General features: G+C 40.0%; 1 protein-coding gene and 1 long non-coding RNA gene across 2 annotated transcripts in view; one reads left to right on the top strand and one right to left on the bottom strand.

Annotated features, from left to right (window-relative positions):
* The window catches only part of TOP6BL (TOP6B like initiator of meiotic double strand breaks), an 87,921-nt gene that overhangs the window by 45,557 nt on the left and 30,336 nt on the right, over positions 1 to 12,028 (top strand). The window contains exons 4-5 of the mRNA XM_070359664.1: positions 1,867 to 1,976; positions 9,419 to 9,502. Coding sequence (XP_070215765.1) covers positions 1,867 to 1,976; positions 9,419 to 9,502 — 194 coding nt within the window. The remainder of the gene's footprint in view (positions 1 to 1,866; positions 1,977 to 9,418; positions 9,503 to 12,028) is intronic.
* The window catches only part of LOC138984691 (uncharacterized), a 40,221-nt gene continuing 30,175 nt past the window's right edge, over positions 1,983 to 12,028 (bottom strand). The window contains exon 7 of the long non-coding RNA XR_011461957.1: positions 1,983 to 5,223. This is a non-coding gene — a long non-coding RNA (uncharacterized lncRNA). The remainder of the gene's footprint in view (positions 5,224 to 12,028) is intronic.

Here is a 12,028-nt window from a genome sequence, read left to right as displayed (position 1 = left end):
TTTTCTCTCTCTCTCCTGCTATCTTCTAAATAAAATAGAGCTGTAACACTGAAAAAAAAAAAAAAAAGAAAGCATCACTATGAACAAAGCTAGTGGAGGTGACGGAATTCCAGTTGAGCTGTTTCAAATCCTGAAAGATGATGCTGTGAAAGTGCTGCACTCTATATGCCAGCAAATTTGGAAAACTCAGCAGTGGCCACAGGACTGGAAAAGATCAGTTTTCATTCTAATCCCAAGGAAAGGCAATGCCAAAGAATGCTCAAGCTACCGCACAGTTGCACTCATCTCACACGCTAGTAAAGTAATGCTCAAAATTCTTCAAGCCAGGCTTCAGCAGTACATGAACTGTGAACTTCCAGATGTTCAAGCTGGATTTAGAAAAGGCAGAGGAACCAGAGATCAAATTGCCAACATCTGCTGGATCATCAAAAAAGCGAGAGAGTTCCAGAAAAACATCTATTTCTGCTTTGTTGACTATGCCAAAGCCTTTGACTGTGTGGACCACAATAAACTGTGGAAAATTCTGAAAGAGATGAGAATACCAGGCCAACTGATCTGCCTCTTGAGAAACCTATATGCAGTTAAAACTGGACATGGAACAACAGACTGGTTCCAAATAGGAAAGGGAGTACGTCAAGGCTGTATATTGTCACCCTGCTTATTTAACTTACATGCAGCGTATATCATGAGAAACGCTGGGCTGGAAGAAGCACAAGCTGGTATCAAGACTGCCGGGAGAAATATCAATAACCTCAGATATGCAGATGACACCACCCTTTTGGCAGAAAGTGAGGAAGAACAGTGAAAGAGGAGAGTGAAAAAGTTGGCTTAAAGCTCAGCATTCAGAAAACGAAGATTATGGCATCTGGTCCCATCACTTGATGGGACATAGATGGGGAAACAGTGGAAACAGTGTCAGACTTTCTTTTTGGGGGGCTCCAAAATCATTGCAGATGGTGATTGCACCCATGAAATTAAAAGACACTTACTTCTTGGAAGGAAAGTTATGACCAACCTAGATAGCATATTCAAAAGCAGAGATATTACTTTGCCAACAAAGGTCCAGACGTCTAGTCAAGGCTATGGTTTTTCCAGTGGTCATGTATGGATGTGAGAGTTGGACTGTGAAGAAAGCTGAGCGCCGAAGAATTGATGCTTTTGAACCGTGGTGTTGGAGAGACTCTTGAGAGTCCCTTGGACTGCAAGGAGATCCAACCAGTCCATCCTAAAGGACATCAGTCCTGGGTATTCATTGGAAGGACTGATGCTGAAGCTGAAACTCCAGTACTTTGGCCACCTCATGCGAAGAGTTGACTTATTGTAAAAGACCCTGATGCTGGGAGGGATTGGGGGCAGGAGGAGAAGGGGATGACAGAGGATGAGATGGCTGGATGGCATCACTGACCCGATGGACATGAGTCTGGGTGAACTCCGAGAGTTGGTGATGGACAGGGAGGCCTGGCATGCTGCAATTCATGAGGTCACAAAGAGTCGGACACGACTGAGCAACTGAACTGAACTGATTTATTAAAAAGTATAAGACTATCAGTTAGAACTAGCAGCTCAGATTTCTGGCATTGGATATGACCTTGTGGAAATGAACTGAAAATACAAACTGATTTAGTGAATTTTCAATTTGTGTAAAATTGAAAACATGAGATTAAATGTCTTAACCCCATAAAGTAATTCTAAATGTTCAATCAATTTGCTGATTCATAGCCATTTCCAGTTGTATTTAAAATTTTGCAGATAATCTTTTCATCAGGGAAAAGCCTACTTGGCTCATCAGTTTAACGGACAACTCCAGAAACTCTGGTGCTTATCCAAACTGCTTGTTCTCTGTTGTTGCCATTTCTTCTCATACAGATATGCAATCCGTTCTGCCTGGATTCTTTGCGAACCTGAACTGGACTTCAGAGGAGGCCAGCCATTCTCAGGACACATCAGGGCTAAGACCCTTCCAGATGATTTTTGAGGCAAGTTTTGCTGTGGTTCTATAAATTAATGATGTTTTGATTCTTATTTTTCTACAAATGTAATAACAGAAAATAAAAGCGTAGGTCCTTTATAGAATAAAGTTGAAATAAGGTATTGGTTCCCAGACTTCCCTGAACAGATTTTAAATCACTTGGAAGCTTTGAAAATAGTGATGTTTGTGTTTTACTCTAAGAGGTTGTCATTTAATTGGTCTTGGGTGTTGGATTAGTCTGCTTGGGCTGCCATAAAAAAAAAATACCACATGTTGGGTGGCTTAAACAACAGAAACTTATTTTCTCATGCTTCTTTATGAAGTTAGAAGTCCAAGTTCAAGGTATCTTGTCACCATTTGCTCACATGATCTTTCCTCTGTATGTATGTGGAGAGAGAGCTTTCTGGTATCTCTTCCTCTTCTTACATGGACAGTCCTATCAGATTAGAGGTCCACACTTATGACCTCATTTAACCTTATGACATCCCTAAGGCCCTGTCTCCAAATAAATCAAAATGGTGGCTAAGGCTGCAACAAATGAATTTGGGGGAATATAATCTGGTCCATAGAGGTGTGGCCTGGGCTTTGGGATATTTTTAGAATCCCAGATAATTCCTAATGTGCAGGTGAATTTGAAAACCACTGAAATAAACCACTATTTGATTTTGGACCTCCTGAAGAAGAAAGCAAGAATGGATGCCCAGTGCAGATCCTATTTAAATATTTTTATTAGGTTGGTTTAAAGATTTTTATTGATTTGTTTGTAGCCCTGATTTGTGAGAGTGACAATTGAGTCCTCCATTCCCATTATCAATTCTCTGATCTTTCCTTTCTTTGAACTGGTGGAGACAAAGAATATGTTAAACACTCTCCCAAAAAGCACATGGGAGGCTATTCTCCATGTTGGAACAATTATATCCTTCTTCTAAAAGGAAATGAACATGGAATCAGGACAATAGATATCCTTGGCTGTGCCGTATCTTGTTTAGGGGAATGAAGGGTAAACAATTTGGAGCAGTTAATGGTTAGTCAAACAGAGGCAAAAGGAGAAGGGGGCAGCAGAGGATGAGATGATTGACTAGCATCACCGACTCAGTGGACATGTTGTTGTCCAGTCCCTCAGTCGTGTCCAACTCTTTGCAATCCCATGGACTGCAGCATTCCAGGCTTCTCTCTCCTTCACTTCCTCCTGGAGTTTGCTCAAACTCATGTCCACTGAGTCAGTGATGCCATCCAACCATCTCATCCTCTGTCGCCCCTTCTTCTCCTGCTTTCAGTCTTTCCCAGCATCAGGGTCTTTTTCAGTGAGTCAGTTCTTCCCATCAGGTGGCCAAAATATTGGAGCTTCAGCATCAGTCCTTCCAATGCATATTCAGGCTTGATTTCCTTTAGGATTGACTGGCTTGATCTTGCTGTCCAAGAGACTCGCAAGAGTCTTCTCCAGCACCACAGTTCAAAAGTATCAGCTCAGACTTTTTTATGGTCCAACTGTCACATACATACATGACTATTGGAAAAACCATTGCTTTGCCTATATGGACCTTTGTTGGCAAAGTGATGTCTCTGCTTTTTAGTACACTGTATAGATTTGTCATAGCTCTTCTTCCAAGGAGCTTTTAATTTCAGGGCTGCAGTCACCATCTGCAGTGATTTTGGAGCCCAAGGAAATAAAGTCTATCACTGTTTCCATTGTTTCCCCATCTATTTGCCATAAAGTGATGGGACTGGATGCCATGATCTTCATTTTTTGAATATTGAGTTTTAAGCCACCTTTTTCACTCTCCTTTCACTTTCATCAAGAGGCTCTTTAGTTCCTTTTCACTTTCTGCCATTAGGGTGGTGTTATCTGCATATCTGAGGTTGTTGGTATTTCTCCTGGCGATCTTGATTCCAGCTTGTGATTCATCCAGCCCCGCATTTCACATGATATCCTCTGCATGTAAGTTAAATAAGCAGGATGACAATATACAGTCTTGACATACTCCTTTCCCAATTTGAACCAGTCCAGTGTTCCATGTCTGGTTCGAACTGTTGCTTCTTGACCCAAATACAGGTTTCTCAGGAGACAGGTAAGGTCGTCTGGTATTCCCATCTCTTTAAAAATGTTCCAGTTTGTTGTGATTTAGCATAGTCTTTAGCATAGTCAATGAAGCAGAAGTAGATGTTTTTCTGGAATTCCCTCGATTTTTCTATGATCCAACAGATGTTGGCAATTTGATCTCTGGTTCCTCTGCCTTTTCTAAATCCAGCTTGTACATCTAGAAGCTCTCAGTTCATGTACTGTTGAAGCCTAGCTTGAAGGATTTTGAGCATTACCTTGCTAGCATGTGAAATGAGCACAGTGTACGGTAGTTCAAACATTCTTGGGTTTCCCTTGTGACTCAGCTGGTGAAGAATCCACCTGCAGTGAGGGAGACCTGGGTTCGATCCCTGGGTTGGGACGATCCCCTGGAGAAGGTAAAGGCTACTGCTCCAGTATTCCGGCCTGGAGAATTCCATGGACTGTATAGTCCATGGGGTCGCAGAGTCAGGGACTTTCACTGTCACTTTCGCTTGAACATTCTTTGGCATTGTCCTTCTTTGGGAGTGGAATGAAAACTGACCTTTTCAGTCCAGTGGCCACTGCTTAGTTTTCCAAACTTGCTAGCATATTGAGTGTAGCACTTTAGCAGTGTCATCTTTTAGGATTTGAAATATCTCAGCTGGAATTCCATCACCTCCACTAGCTTTGTTTGTAGTGATGCTTCCTAAGGCCTGCTTGACCTCACACTGCAGGTGAATGACCACACCATCGTAGTCATCCAAGTCATTAAGACCTTTTTTGTACTGTTCTTCTGTGTTTTCTTGTCACCTCTTAATATCTTCTGTTTCTGTCAGGTCCTTGATGTTCCTGTCCTTTTTTGTGCCCATATTTGCATGAAATATTCCCTTGGTATCTGTAATTTTCTTGAAGAGATCTCTAGTCTTTCCCATTCTATTGTTTTCCTCTATTTCTTTGGACTTTTCACTTAAGAAGGCTTTTTATCTCTCCTTGCTATTCTTTGGAACTCTGCATTCAGATGAGTATATCTTTCCCTTTCTCCTTTGCATTTCGATTCTCTTCTTTTCTCAGCTGTTTGTAAGGCCTCCTCAGAAAACCACTTTGCCTTATTGCATTTCTTGAATCTGAGCAAATTCTGGGAGATAGTGGAGGACAGAGGAACCTGGCATGATGCAGTCCATGGGGTTGCAAAGAATCGGAGGGGACTTAGCTACTGAAGAAGAACAACAACAGTTATAAAACCATTATTGTCAGGTAGCAAAAAAAAAAAAAACCCAAAAAAGCCACTTGATTCCAGTGAACCAAGGAAAACAGTGCTAGAAAAGGAAATCATGTGTTTTACTCAGTCTGAACAAAAAGTGATCATTCTTACACCTAGCATAAGTATTATTTAAGCCTCCTGACAACTCTGTGAAGTGGCTAGGACAAGAATTTCAGAGAATTTGACTGTCTTTCCCAAGGTCATTCCATAGTTAAGTGACAGAATCTGAATCAAAGCCTTACTCATATTGATTAGTGCTGTTTCAATATTTATTCATTCCGTTAGATACCTCTGTTTGTTCACGATAGCTTCACTGTCCTAGAAAGAGTCCCAAGATGTTACTTGATCCCAAGGAACTTGCAATCTTGGAATATCAAGGAAATGATAGATAAGTAAACAAATAATTACAATACAGTGTAATAGAGATTTTTCTGGGTATAAGGAGTTCATGAAAGAATAAAAAATTATCATCAGAGTGATAAAATTTTTTTTTTCCCTATTGCAAAAGCAGTGTTTCTCTCAAGCAAGTCAAAGTGTACATTGAGAGCACAGATAATTTGACTTAATCAAGGTGCATGTCTGGGTTCATATCTTTTCACATAAGAATGGGATGTTTCAGTTTAAGGTTTCCAGAACAGTACACCTCCAGTCTGGCTGTGGAAATTGGTGATTGGAAATAAGTAGAGGTCAAGGTCATTGGAGTTGAGAAGGTCAGAGAATTTTGGGACCAAGTCCTCACTTAGACTGGTCATCTGCTTGGATGTGGAAGTCAACCAAGATGATGACAGGACTTAGAGTACAGAGGACAGCTGTGCTTAGTGCCAGGTAATCAATTGGTGATAGGTGGGGAGAGGTAAGAGTAGTATAACCTCAGAGGAACAAGGATTTCTGAAAGCATTTGTTCTATCTGATGGTCTTTGATACTTGAATGAAGAGAATGGGGAGAGGAAAAGGGGAGGTTGTGAAAAGATTTCATCATACGTGTATACTTCAGGTGGGGAGAAGGGCCAGGTAGCAAGGTTTACAGCAAAGGCTAGTGAATGGAGACATCCGTGAAAAGGCAGTAACAAGTGATCCACTGCTTTGGGCATGTGGGGAAAGCTAATTCCAGGGAAGACTGAGGGAAAACTTCATTTAAGAGAGATGCTGGTGGGACTTCCCTGGTGGTCCAGTGGTTAAAACGCTGCACTTCCAGTGCTCCCACTGCAGGGGCCGTGCATTGAATCCCTGGGCTGGAAACTGAGATCCCACATGCAGTGCCAGGTGGCCAAAAAAAAGGTTGCTGGGTTTGTGTTTATGCTCAGTCCTGCACCTTGGAGTCCATTAGGCTGGGTGATATGTCCTTCAAAAAACAATTTGATTTTGCAAGATCTTGACAGATTTATCCATTTTTGTATTCATTTTTGTTATAATAGTAAATGATACAATGACTAGAGATATACATGTAGACATAAAAACATCTATCTCTGTGTTTCTCTTATTATCCATCATCTGGGTACTTACCTATTTAAGCAAAGAAAGAGACACTGATATTCTCTTACAAAGTCATATAGAGCCCATAACTGCATAAGTTTATATTTAAAAATATAAAATCCCTCCCATAATCTATCATATGATTAGACTTGTATTTAAGGATAATGACTGAAACATATGATTCAGTGGTAATTTCTGCTGCCCAGGACTGGCAGCATATTTTTTTCCTGATAACATATAAGTTCACTGTTTCTGAAGGTACATTAGGCCTGGGTACTGGCTGTAAAAGATTGTGTAGTGTCTCTTCCTCCCTCCCCCCATCTCTCTCTTTCAATAATTTATCAGTAGGTCTTAAAAGGAGCTATTTGTTTTGTGTTAACTATCCTCTGCTGACCTGACATTATTTCACTTTATATTCTCAGTCTGGATTAGGTGCCAATCATTCCTGTGTATTTTTTTAGCTTCTCTTATATGTTTAAATCATAAAGCTTCTTCACATTATCATATAAATTATTTATTTCCTCTTTCTCTTCTACTTAAGTGTAACCTCTTCAAATTTAGAGATGGTTTTACTTATCTCTGTAAACCTAGGCACATAATAAACATTAAGTGTTTTATCAATGAGTAAATACATATACATATTCAGTAATCATATGTAAGCATTGCCCATAAGGTTCCATAAGAAATAATGATAGATTACATAATATCTGATTCAGATAGCTATGTACAGAAAATGAGCTTTCTTGGAGAGGTAGCATTGTATAGTGAAAGGTGGGCTTTGGAGTTCTCAGATCTAGGTTTGAATCCCAATTCTGTGAGCTAATTAGCTATGTGTGACCTTGGACAAATTAATTAACTTCTTTAGTCTCATTATCCTCACCCATAAAATGGGGATATCTTCTACTTGTATGTAAACTGCTTGGCATGTAGCAGGTGTTCAGTAAATGATAGTTCCCATCATTATTAATGGTAGACCCTCCCTGGTAGCTTTTCAAGGAACTTTCACTTGTTTGGTTGCCTTACTGCTAGATATAATTAAGCCCTTTATATGATACACCCTATAATCACTAAGGTTACAGAAGTTTGAAACTGTTCCAAGAAGTTGTTTTTGAAGTGTTAAGTATGGAAAATGCTTTAAAGAGACCATTGCTTTTCTGCATTTGAACATTTTATAATAAACATTTTAAAAATAAGGATATGACTGATATGTATGCTACAGTTAGTGTTTACTTACTACTACTTACACATGTCAATAATCCTAGATTTGCTTCCAAATTTTCTAATAATCCCCATCCATTTTTCTAATATTTTAAAATATTTTTATAATAGTTATTCTAATCATCCCCACCCATTGCACAGTTATTGATCTTTTTTCAGTGAACTTATAAAAAAGTATTATAATAATTTATTCTTCTTTATTAGCTATTTACATGTTTTTTCTTTATTGTGTTGAGATTTTGAGATTTGGGACCTTTTTTCTCCTTTAATATGTACCTAGTACATGAGTTTGTATTCTCTGAGCCACTAATAAAAACTTACTGATTTCTGACTCTATTTCCTCTTCATTAACTTCTCTAGTTTTTAGGAGACACCTTCTAACTATGGTTTTAAGGACATTATATTAAATGTAAAGAGCTTCCCTGATAGCTCAGTTGGTAAAGAATCCACCTGCAAGGCAGGAGACCCCAGTTCAATTCTTGGGTCAGGAAGATCTTCTGGAGAAGGGATAGGATACCCTCTCCAGTGTTCTTGGGCTTCCCTTGTGGCTCAGCTGGTAAAGAATCCACCTGCAATGTGGGAGACCCGAATTTGATCACTGGCTTGTAGTGTAGGAAAGTGGTTAAAGCTAAAGCTTTGGAGCCAGATCAGCAAGACCTTGGCAAGGTTGTTTAATCTCTTTGAACCTTTTTTTTTTTTTTTTTTTTTTTTTTATGGAGGGCTTCCCTTGTGGCTCAACTGGTAAAGAATCCATCTTCTATGCGTGGGAGACCTGGTTCAATCCTAGTTTCATTCACTTTCACAGAACACAGACCTTCTGACTTATGAGCTTCTGCTTTACAGCTTTTCCTTAAAAATAAATGGATGAACAGATTAAGGTTTAAAAATAGGGTCTTTTTAATGTCTGCTCCTTTGACTCCATTGAGATTCTTTGGTTTTTTAAATTTTATTTATTAACTTTTGGCTGTGCTGAGTCTTCATTGCTGATATGGGCTTTTCTCTAGTAGTTGCAAACAGGGGCTACTCTCTAGCTGTGGTGTGTGGGCTAACTGCGGTGACTTATGTTGGAGTGGAGCACAGGCTCTGAAGCACATGAGCTTCAGTAGTGGCAGTGCCTGGGCTCTAGAGCACAGGCTCAACAGTTGTGGTGCACAGGCTTATTGCTCCATGGCATGTGGGATATTCCCGGATCAGGGATTGAACCCATGTCTTCTGCACTGGCAGGTGGATTCTTTACCACTGAGCCTCCAGGAAAGCCCCATTGAAATTCTTAATACAGATTGACCCTCATTAGGATAGTAGAGTTAAGCTAGGATTACTCTTCTCAGCTCCAATCTAAATTACTTTTTTCCCCCTGGATGTCTGAGGTGTAGTTATTTTTATAAGAAGAAATATCATAATTTAATTCATTTGTGCCCTTGAGTTTGTGCTTATGTGGTGGATGTTTTTGTTATAGGCTGATGTAAAGCCCAGGACTTTGATGACAGACAGTCTGGTTATAAAGAATTTTTTACGCAAAGTCATCACTGTGCTCCCCAAGGTAAGCTGTTCTTTCTGCACAATAATGATTCTCTTGTTTAAGTCATGTGTTTTTAAGAGACCTCTACTCTGTAGGGCATGGGAACATCTGATTGGTTCTCTTTCTTTTTATGACAGTGATTAAAAGTTTTAATATTGAATTGGTTTGGTTCCTGTATCTCTAAGGCAGGCTTGGTATTGGCCATGTGACATCTTTGAGAGCCTGTGGATATAGAGAGAACTTTGTTTTAGATTCATATTTTCACTGCCTTACTGTTTTATTGTATCACTTTGAATACCTCATTTCCCTCCTCTGTGCTTCTTTTTTCTTTTAAACCTGGATAATAAACTGCTGATTATCTCCTCCTTTTCTAAAGTGACTATAACAGTAAATAAGGAAATTCTGACTTTAAACTCAGGAGAGCTAAAATTTTTATTATTACCTGTAGTTAGAAATGTTCATAAAGTCACAGCAATAAAGTATGCTGTATAACTTTCCCGGTTTTTCTTGCAGGTTTCCTACTATTTCTGTCTTAAGCAAGATTCAGTATTTATTGTTAGCCAGTCTCTATTCCAAGTGTTCACCACATATTCATTCATTCAGCTCTCCCAGTACCCCTTGTGAAGTAGGTTTTATCATCATCATCCCCATTTTACAGCCCAGGAAACTGTGGTGCTGAAGTTAAATAACTTGCAGAGCCACAATTTGAAAGGATACAGTCTGGCTCTAGAGTCTCTTATTACCCATGATATTATGTAGAAAGAAAAAGTATAGGTTGAAGGTAGAAAATAATTACAACAGTAAAGTAAACTGGAGGGAGAACATAAGAGTCTGATGGGGATAGGAGAAAAAAAACAAAGAAAAAAGCATGGAATTTCCATATATGAAAACAATGGAAGCAATAGAGAGAGAAACGGATAGTTCTTTAAGAAGGGGAGAAGAAATACATTAGGAGAACAGCAGAGGACAAAGGGTAATATTTCCTCATCAGTTGAGTTCAATAGTTCAATTGTGCAGCCCTACGGACTGCAGCACGCCAGACTTCCTTGTCTATCACCAGCTCCTGGAGCTTACTCAAACTCATGTCCGTCGAGTTGGTGATGCCATCCAACCATCTCATCCTCTATCATCCCCTTCTCCTCCCGCCTTGAGTCTTTCCCAGCATCAGGATCTTTTCAAATGAGTCAGCTCTTTGCATCAGTTGGCCAGGTGGCCAAAGTATTGGAGTTTCAGCTTCAGCATCAGTCCCTCCAATGAATATTCAGGACTGATTTCCTTTAGGATGGACTGGTTGGATTTCCTTGCAGTCCAAGGGACTCTCAAGAGTCTTCTCTAACCCCACAGTTTGAAAGCATCAATTCTTCAGCGCTCAGCTTTCTTTATAGTCCAACTCTCACATCCATACATGACTACTGGATAAACCATAGCTTTGACTAGATGGACCTTTGTTGGCAAAGTATTGTCTCTGCTTTTTAATATGCTGTCTAGGTTGGTCATAGCTTTTTTCCAAGGAGCAAGCGTCTTTTAATTTCATGGCTGCAGTCACCATCTGCAGTGATTTTGGAGCCCCCCAAAATAAAGTTATGACCAACCTAGATAGCATGTTTAAAAGCAGAGACATTACTTTGCCAACAAAGGTTCATCTAGTCAAGGCTATGATTTTTCCTGCGGTCATGTATGGATGTGAGAGTTGGACTGTGAAGAAGGCTGAGCGCCGAAGAATTGATGCTTTTGAACTGTGGTGTTGGAGAAGACTCTTCAGAGTCCCTTGGACTGCAAAGAGATCCAACCAGTCCATTCTGAAGGAGATCAGCCCTGGGATTTCTTTGGAAGGAATGATGCTAAAGCTGAAACTCCAGTACTTTGGCCACCTCACGCGAAGAGTTGACTCATTGGAAAAGACTCTGATGCTGGGAGGGATTGGGGGCAAGAGGAGAAGGGGACAACAGAGGATGAGATGGCTGGATGGCATCGCTGACTCAATGGACTGAGTCTGGGTGAACTCTGGGAGTTGGTGATGGACAGGGAGGCCTGGCGTGCTGAGATTCATGGGGACGCAAAGAGTCAGACACGACTGAGCGACTGATCTGATCTGAAAATAAAGTTTCTCACTGTTTCCGTTGTTTCCCCATCTCTTTGCCATAAAGTGATGGGGCCGGATGCCATGATCTTAGTTTTCTGAATGCTGAGTTTTAAGCCAACTTCTTCACTGTCCTCTTTCACTTTCATCAAGAGGCTCTTTAGTTCTTCCTCACTTTCTGCCTTAAGGGTGGTGTCATCTGCATATCTGAGTTTATTGATATTTCTCCCAGCAGTCTTAATTCCAGCTTGTTCTTCATCCAGCCCAGCATTTTGCATGATGTACATAATCTGTGACTAATTAGAATTCTAAGGTAGAACTCAGTGTATTTAGGATTCAGAATTTGAACACAGACAGGTGTTAACTATGTTTAGGGAAATTGCAGTGGAGGAGGGGAAGATGATATAAAGAGTATCTTCTTTAGGAATTGAGTATGGAAGCTTTTAATCCTTGTTCTGGTTCATGTT

This window comes from Bos mutus, chromosome 22 (genome assembly GCF_027580195.1).
Source record: "Bos mutus isolate GX-2022 chromosome 22, NWIPB_WYAK_1.1, whole genome shotgun sequence".
NCBI classification, from domain to species: domain Eukaryota; kingdom Metazoa; phylum Chordata; class Mammalia; order Artiodactyla; family Bovidae; genus Bos; species Bos mutus.
This window is presented reverse-complemented; position numbering and strand designations above follow the sequence as displayed.